The 8,920-nt window shown below is 31.4% G+C and overlaps 1 protein-coding gene across 1 annotated transcript; it reads right to left on the bottom strand.

Moving 5' to 3' along the window:
* Positions 1 to 3,244: 3,244 nt before the first annotated feature.
* On the bottom strand, positions 3,245 to 4,374 carry LOC120136786 (bZIP transcription factor 53-like). Its single transcript, XM_039152745.1, has one exon. It carries the CDS (start codon positions 4,004 to 4,006, stop codon positions 3,572 to 3,574), a length of 435 nt encoding a protein of 144 aa, XP_039008676.1. The 5' UTR covers positions 4,007 to 4,374; the 3' UTR covers positions 3,245 to 3,571.
* Positions 4,375 to 8,920: the final 4,546 nt, after the last annotated feature.

Here is an 8,920-nt window from a genome sequence, read left to right as displayed (position 1 = left end):
TTGAGAATATACTCATGTGTAAACAAGATTTGAGTTTGTTAAAACATAGTTTTATGGTTAAAACTCATAAAAAACTTTACTCTAATATGATTGAGTATATGTGTAAGGAAAATTTGTTTGCGCATTGTCCAAGACACTTATGGATTTATTTCTATTCTAAAAAATTAGATATGCGAAGGTGTCTTAAAATGATGATTAGAGTCAAAGTGGGGCCTAGACGATATGTTTACCAAAGGTTAAAGTTAAAAGTTGGTTCTTGATTCATCGAGGGGATGTGTCTAAATCCCATTGGTTGAGGAATTCATGGTAGATACTCAACTTAGTTATCTAAGTTCAATGTGATCAAACGAAGTCATGCAAAGACTCATAATGTTCATTTATTTCTTTCTATTCCTATTACGAATAATGTACATGCACATGATAGCTTTATTGCTCTTAATAAATTCATAGTCGATGATTTAAGTGGTCTTAATGAGAATGACTTGATGAATTTATTCATTTTGAATGAATACCTACTCTTAATAAGTTCATAACCCAACATTGAGTGGGTAGTCTTATAGCGAATGGATGGATGAACTTGTCGCTAAAGATGATGAGTTTTCTTAAACTCTTAATATATTCAAGGCATAATACCAAAAATAGCCTCCAATATTTACAAAAATGGTCATTTTGACCCCTATTCTTTTTCTTGGAGCATTTTGGCCCTAATGCTTCACTTTGGGGCAAAAAGCTCCATCTATAGATGAAAATTATTATTTAACATACGATTAATGCTACAAAATAAGAGTTTTTAACCTAAAATGAAACGTTAAGGGCAAAAATGCCCCAGAAAAAAGAATAAGGGACAAAGTGATTATTTTATCAAATTTTACCTAAAATGAAATGTTGGGGGAAAGTGTTCCAAAAAATATAATAAGTGGCAAAATGACCATTTTAGTAAATTTTGAGGGTGAATTTTGATATTATGCCTAAATTCAAACCCAAGCTTTTTGGTGATCCTATTTGAGAAGGACTTATTGAATTCATTGATTAAAGAGGTTGAGTATTTGTTCTTAATGATTTCTTATCCTAGAGTTTCGGTGGTTCATTTAAAATGAACTTGACGGAATTCACCTTATTTATTGTGAGGATGAGTTGTTGTAAAAGCTCTTAATTATTTCATAGCCTAGATTCGGGCGATTTATGTTGAGATAAACTTATTTAAAACGTTGGGTTGTTTTTCAAGTACACTTACTAGAATCCGGAGGAAAGATATATATATATATATATATATATATATATATATATATATTCGTATATATACTTTATAGACACATTGAGATCGAGGACTTCGATGGAAAAAGATGTTAGTTTCGTGTTATGAGTTCACTTTAGTCTTAGAAAATTTAAGATTCGTTCACTTATCTAAGAGAATAATTACTCATCATCACTATGTACTAGTTCAAGAAATGTTCAATAATGTTAAAGCAATTAATCTAGTTATTGCTCTTCTCGTATTTTAACTTCAAATTTCTCGTTTTTACGAAAGAACTCTTTTGTATTAATGGGGGAATGTTGGTAATACAAAGAATTTCACATTGGGTAAGAATCGTTCGGCGTGGTCCGATTTGGTTTGTGTGTGTGTGTTTTTTTAGACAAGATCATTCTGAGAAAATATTTATCAATCTATATTTTACCATTTATAGTTGTTACAAAATATTTAATATAGTTTATAGTCATTAAAATAATGTTTGTAATAATTAATTACCTTGTAATTGTTATTGGATCTTTTACTATTTAACTCCTATGTCGAGACTATATATGGATGTTTATTTTCCATTTCATATGGCACTACAAGAGAATTTCTGTATTATCCTAAGCAAATGTTTGCTTTGGAAACACTCTTTTAGTTTTCATAAATCTTTTCTGAGTATTGTTTTGAGTTAATAGAAGAGCAGTACTACAAGAGTCCACTTCATCTTTCGGTGGTAAAAAATTTGGAGATTCATGCTAATCTCGAGAGACCATTCGTCCATTGTAGTGATCACACACATAAGGATGAATTCACTTCTAAGGCAATGATTAATACCACGACACGGTTGATCGGTTCTTTGATTTATATATTTCATTTTATATATTTCTAGTCAGTGCTAATGCCTCATTTTGTAGTAGTTTATTTTCCAACAAATTCCACCCTAACAAAAAAAAAACAAAAAGAACGGCCTAATGATCGAAAACATGTTAAAAGATAGACGAAAACATATTATAAAAACAAAGAAAATGTGTTGCACGCGCAGGATTATTGAAAACTAAAAATAAATAAATAAATAAATACATAATACAAAAAATAAATAAAAATGCGGCTCAAAAAGAAAAAGAAAATATGGAAAAACCTAGGGAAAGCGGCGAATTAAGTTATAATAAAACGTGAAAGTTGCAATCGTATGCAATATGCTTATTGATTCATTCATTGCATACATTATAATATAATAAAGGACGTACAAACCCAACGTGATTAATGTGGCAATTCCATTTCCACCTCCAAACAAATTTGGATAATGTATTTTGACCTACTCCGACAAAACTGTAAATTATAAGTAACGTATGACAGCTGGTATCCTGATAATTTTGAAATGGGAAATACCCTCCATATTCAGTTCAATAAATTCCGGTTTACTGAATTTTTTTATCCACTACTTAAAATAAAGTTATTTTTTTCATCCGCAACTTAAAATAAAGCTGCTTTTCCATATTTTTCAACTTTTGTAATTTTTGCAATCTTTTAAATACTGAAATATATTGTATATTTTTAATATTTTCTTTTTTCTTATTTTTATATATAAGAAGTCATTATTGGTAAAAATAAAATAGTTACATCAATTTAATAAAATTTATTATTTTTATAGATTGGTTTAATTTAAAAAATTTAAATTTAAATATTAGAAAATATATAATATATAAAAATAATAATTTTTAAAAATTTAAGAGAGAAAATATCATTAGGCCATAATTTTATATCACTACTTGCCTTCTAAATTTCGGTTCCATGTTTTAATTACTTGTGATTCTATCATTTCCAATTACTTGTTTGATTGGTTTATTATTATTATTAATTGCTTGATTGGCTCAAATACATCATTACAAGCATTATTTCCGACAATTGAGGCCAATACAAACGAACATTCGATTACTCTACGTCTCTAACCAATAATTAATCCAAATCAACACATTACCTCAAAGAAATTGACAACAAAAGAGCAAGGCATTGAAATCCAAAACCAACATTCCATAGTAGAAAATCCTACGAAACCAGAATCCCAATTCAACAGACTCCCCATAACATACTTCTAATTTACATATTATATTATCAGAGAGTTGCATAGATCTAAAAGCACAAATGACTCAAAAACACAAACGCCAACGAAGGATCCACATATTTTTAATGTGTTTGGATGATTATAAGGGAATATTTATTTGAAAGATTCTTAATCATTTGATAATAATCGTTTAAAGGTTTGAGATATTTGAAAACAAACTACTCCAATGAAGGATCCACATCTGCCGAACTATAAAAGGGTCTATGATTATTCCATCAGCACTCGAACACGTCGGTCGACGCCATAACTGGCTGTATCGGACAAGGGAGCTGCCACGGTTTCATCAGAGAATCCGGAATCTCCGGTATATCAACTCCGTACCCGCTGACTTCTTCCACAATGTGCAGCACCGAGTTCAGGGACCGCAGCCTCTCCGTCAATTCCCTTGCCTGAGCTCTCAACACGTTGTTGGCGTTCTCCATTTCGATATAGCGTTGAGTCGCAACATTGATCTTCTCAGACAGCTGACCGTTATCTTTCTGCAAAGCGCTCACTTCTTTAAAAAAATCTTCGAGCTGCTTCTGCTTCCTAATACGCGACCGCCTCGCAGATTCACGGTTCGACAACATTCTTTTTCTTTTCCTCTCGTCGATATTTGCGTATTGAATATCGGAATAGGAAGAACTCGCTGGCCTTTGCATAGGATCCATATAGAGAAGGTTTCGTATTTAAATTCTAATTGAGAAATTGAATGATAATAAGGGATTTTAAATTTCAAGTCAAGATCGATGAACAAAGACGTGCTAAGTCACGAGAAAACGTAGAACCAGTAAAGGAAGACGACCGAGAACGAGTGAAGAATACGGATTCGCAGCATGAGGATTGAGTTCATAGAAAATCTAAAAACATTGAGATTGTTTTACAAATTGCAGATCGGGCGTGAGAATCAACTGCCGGAAATTAACAAAGGACCAAAAGAAACCGTAGATCTATCGGGAAACATAAATGAAAAACGATGACGGGAAAGGAAGAAGAAAATGAAGAACACTTAGCTGGTTGGTGAAAGGGAACGCTAGGAGAAACCGAGAGTATAAGACGCGCGCGACCAAAAAGTGAAATCAAAGAAGCATGGGAAAGGTAGTGTGTGAGGGAGGATTTTATAGGTGAATATGGGGGGGGGGGGTTTGGTTGCTTGGATTAAGATTGGTTGGAGAGAACAAATTAAAAAAACATGAGGGTAATTATGTATTTAGTATATAAATTATTAATTTTGATCTATTTTAATATATATAAACTTTTAATTTTTTTAAAATAATATCTAATATTTAGTTTTTATTTTTCTATTAATATTCTGTGAAAAACATTAAGTTTTAAAACAAATTGAAAGTTTACGTACTAAAATCGATCAAAACTGATAGTTTAGGTATTAAATATGTTAAATTTTTAGCGATGCGTATTAAAATGAAACAAAAACTAACATTAGGTATGATTTTAAAAAAAATAAAAATTTAGATACTAAAAAGTCTAAAATTAATAGTTTACATATTAAATGCGTAATTTACTTAAAAATAATTGTTACGAGGGTTGAAGGGGTGTTGTCTTTTCGAGGGTTAATTTTTGACAGGAGTGCATTCACATCATCGCCACCTGTGTTTCTTGAGGTTAAACGAGGGTTTTATTGTGGGTAAAAATAGTTTGGGTAAATTATAAGAATTATCTCTTTGTTTTTTGTTTCTCTTATTTAATCCCTGGTTGTGAGAAAGTTACGTTCTGATTAATTATGTTATCGATTTATTACATTTTAATCATTTGCACATTAATTCCCGCTAGTTCATTAGCGTAATATTTTAGTAAAATGGTTAAATTTTAATTTGAATTCTGAATTTTAGATAAAATATAAATTTGACCTTAAACTTTAGATAAAATATCAACTTAATCCTTGAACTTTAGATAAAACATCAATTTAACCATTAAATCTAATCAAATTCTCGGTTATTGACAGTCACTCGTCACCATCATTGGTCACTATGGTTTCCGTCATCGATCGTTAACGACTACCGTCGTCGACAACCTTGTCTATGATAAACAAATGATGTACGATGAGCAATCGCTAGGTATTTACTAAAATAGTTTGAAGAGAAATGTTGTCTAGGACGACATACTTACGTAGATTAGTCAGAAAGAAGTCTGAAGCCTCTGTTGTCTCTCATTCAACGATGGCGAATGCAATTGTGAATATATTTCGTTGACCATCTTGCGCAAACTGCTATCAATAATATATGTTTGTATTGACCTTATAACCACGTACCATCTATTTGGACCATACGTTTGTAAAATGGAAAACCTTTTATGCTTGACTTGAATGCCCATAAGAGTCTATGGAATATTCTCTTCCCTTGAAGAAGTTGACCTTCTCGGTTGTACGCAGGCATGGTCTGAGACTTCACGATGGTTTCATGTATGAATTGTTTCATAGCTTGTAACAAATCAGGTAACTCATTGTATGATGTATCCCAATTGCAATATATCAACCTCCTTAGATTTTACATTGTATCCGAACTGGTCTCGAATAGATGCAACTAACACCTAGCAAGGGATCCTTAGATTTTGTTCAACCAACACCTTCACATATTGACATATTATATCGGAGTCCAATAGTCGATGGTCTTGTTCGATAGAGTTTTGCAAACTTGTGTATGGATCATTGTACTTTGTGATGACCCCAATCATCTTACCTCTACATTTTGGACACTCTGATCGGCCACTTACACTCGAGCCCATATTTAACACACTTCGCGTACAGAGTTTTCTGGTTGGACTCTGCAACCTTGCAATCTACATGGGCTTTTATGCAATACTCTTTAATCGCTAGTGTAACTTCTTTTTTCCTCTGTATTTCTTCCCAACTGATAATTCACCAAAGTTATCTGACGATTCAATCATGTAGCCTGAAGTTAAATGTGGCATCTCAGGGAATTCAGGTGCCCTCATTGCTTCATAATCAATTTCCTGCATGTGATGGGTAGGTTAATACAATGTCGGATATTCATCAATATTGATATCAGCTTCATCACCATCGAACATATCATCATCCTCAGCTAAAAGGGGTTCCCCAGTTTCTTCATCTTCACTGGAATCATCAAGTATTTCTTCCTAGCGGTTTTCAGCGTCATATTATGCGACTCCAGATGTTCAACCAACTTCATTTGCACTTTCCAACATCTCCTCAAAGTTGTTCATTGACCTATATGTTAGGTTATCAAAATGACTCTCGAAAGCCATTTGAGATGAAGTTCCAACCGCATTTCTTGAAGACCCAGACACATTAGATATATTACACAACTCAACAAATAACTCAATAATTGGAATATTTGTTGAGTCATGTAATTCAACCATAGTTTTAATATCATCATCTTCTTGAAGTGGTACTGCAACATACCTGACAGGATTGGGACATACCATAAATCTGTACCTCAAACCATCAACTTTAGCTCGGATTTTTCTTTCTATCATCTCATTCATCTCTACAAATTTGATGTCCCTTTTAAACATCATATTTATAGGTGTTTCAGACTAAAAATAACTCCGACCTCATTTTCCATAATATGTTCATTGTAATGGACAATCGTGAAAAATTTATTGCTCATTTTCTCTACACGTAAAAATATAGATATTCAGAATAAATTACATTTATAATTATAATGAAAATAAATTATTTACAAAATTATAATTAATAAATGTAAATATGTTAACAATTTGTTTTTTAAAAAGTAATGCTTAAATACTATGATTACATTATAATAATGATTAAATTTATTACTTCATATTTTTTATAACTACTTATTATTACTTCGAATTTATTACTCACTAATTCATTATACTTTCCCGTGCAACCACCAACCACCAACCTACTCGGGATATTAATGGATAATTAATAACCACCAACCTACCCGGGATATTAATGGATAATTAATAACCACCAACCACCAACTTACCCGAGTTATTAATAGATAATTATTAACCACCAACCTATTGATATTGTTAACGGATAATTAATGCTGCAATTATTTTTGGTCATTATAATAAAATTTATTTTTCTACTACAAATATTAAATTTATTACTTCGGATTTTTTATAACTACTTATTATTACTTCGAATTTATTACTCTCTAATTCATTATATTTTTCCCGTTCAACCACTAATGTACTCGGGTTATTAATGGATAATTAATAACCACCAACCTACCCGAGTTATTAATGGATAATTAATTACCAGTGTCATTATTTTTTGTCATTATAATAAATATTATTTTTCTACTACAAATATTAAATCAAATATGTTCATCTAAATATCTTAAAATTTCTACTACAAATGCTTTATTGAAGTGTTTAATTTTTTAATTCTATTAACGATAAAAATTTATTTATTTATTTTATTCATAGGAATTAATGAGAAAAAATATACGAAAAATTTAAATTATTTTTTTAAAATAGGAATCAAACTTAAATTTAAAAATTTTAAATTAACAATAATACTCAAATACGATTAAGTTTGTGAAGCTAGAAAATAGAATTCGGTACTGGAATATCAGTAAAAAGAGCCACAGAAGCACTAGATGTAAAACTTATAACATATACGATTTTCAAACCTGCAACCTACATAAACTGTATAGCTCATAACAATATCGGGAAAAAAACAATGCAAATAAATAAGATAACTATAAAAACATTGGTTTTTTAACAAAGATATACACATCAAATTTAAAATAAAAATAATGGAACAATAAAATTTACATAAAACTTACCAAATATTCGAATTATTTCTTCCTTTGTTCGAACTTTTTTATCTCCTTTTCCCCCTACTCTCTCTCGGCCATGCAAGCTTTCTTTCCTTCTTTTCTAACTCTACCCTTCTCCCCCGAACTCCCAACACCCCATATTTATAAATCTGACCGGCTTGAATTATTGGTGCACAATAATGACACCATTATTGATGCCCAATAATGACACCAACATGCAGAGCTTCGCCCGATCCTCAAAGCTCTGCATGCATGCAGAGATTTCACGCCATGCAGCTTTCAACGCCATGCAGCTTTCCACGCCATGCAGCTTTCCACGCCATGCAACAGTGCTGAAGATGCCAAGATTTCCCAAAGCCTTTTACATTGCATGAAGAAACCCTGAAGACGCCGAGAAATCTTAGAGTCTTCCTGGTTGGCCTGAAGACGCCGAGAAATCCTGGAGACTTTAGCCTTGTACTGTAGAAAACACCCTAGATGTGGAAATAATCTGCAACTGGATTATTCTAGGAAAAATTATCCCAAACCACATTATTTGGCAACTTTTGCCCATGTATTATCATATAAATTTATTTAATTAACATATCAATAATTCCATTAATAGTTGACACCAAATTGAAAATTTAATGACCTAATTGAAAATTTTAAGTTTAGTGGTTAATACCAAGTCAATAGTTTAATGACCTTATTGATAAATTCTTTAGTTCAATGATTGAAATAAAATCAAGCTAATAGTTTAGTGACCTTAGAGATAATTTAACCTTTATTTATAATAATGAAACAAATTAATAAAGAGTTTAAATATGATGCCTAAATGTATCATAT

The sequence above is a fragment of the Hibiscus syriacus genome, unplaced genomic scaffold (assembly GCF_006381635.1).
Source record: "Hibiscus syriacus cultivar Baekdansim isolate YM2019G1 unplaced genomic scaffold, ASM638163v2 tig00110637_pilon, whole genome shotgun sequence".
NCBI classification, from domain to species: Eukaryota; Viridiplantae; Streptophyta; class Magnoliopsida; order Malvales; family Malvaceae; genus Hibiscus; species Hibiscus syriacus.
Note: the sequence above shows the minus strand (reverse complement) of the source record. Positions and strands in the feature narration are given on the sequence as shown.

Coding starts and splice junctions, on each gene's coding strand:
- LOC120136786 (XM_039152745.1), bottom strand. CDS start 4,006: ATGGATCCTATGCAAAGGCCAGCGAGTTCTTCCTATTCCGATATTCAA.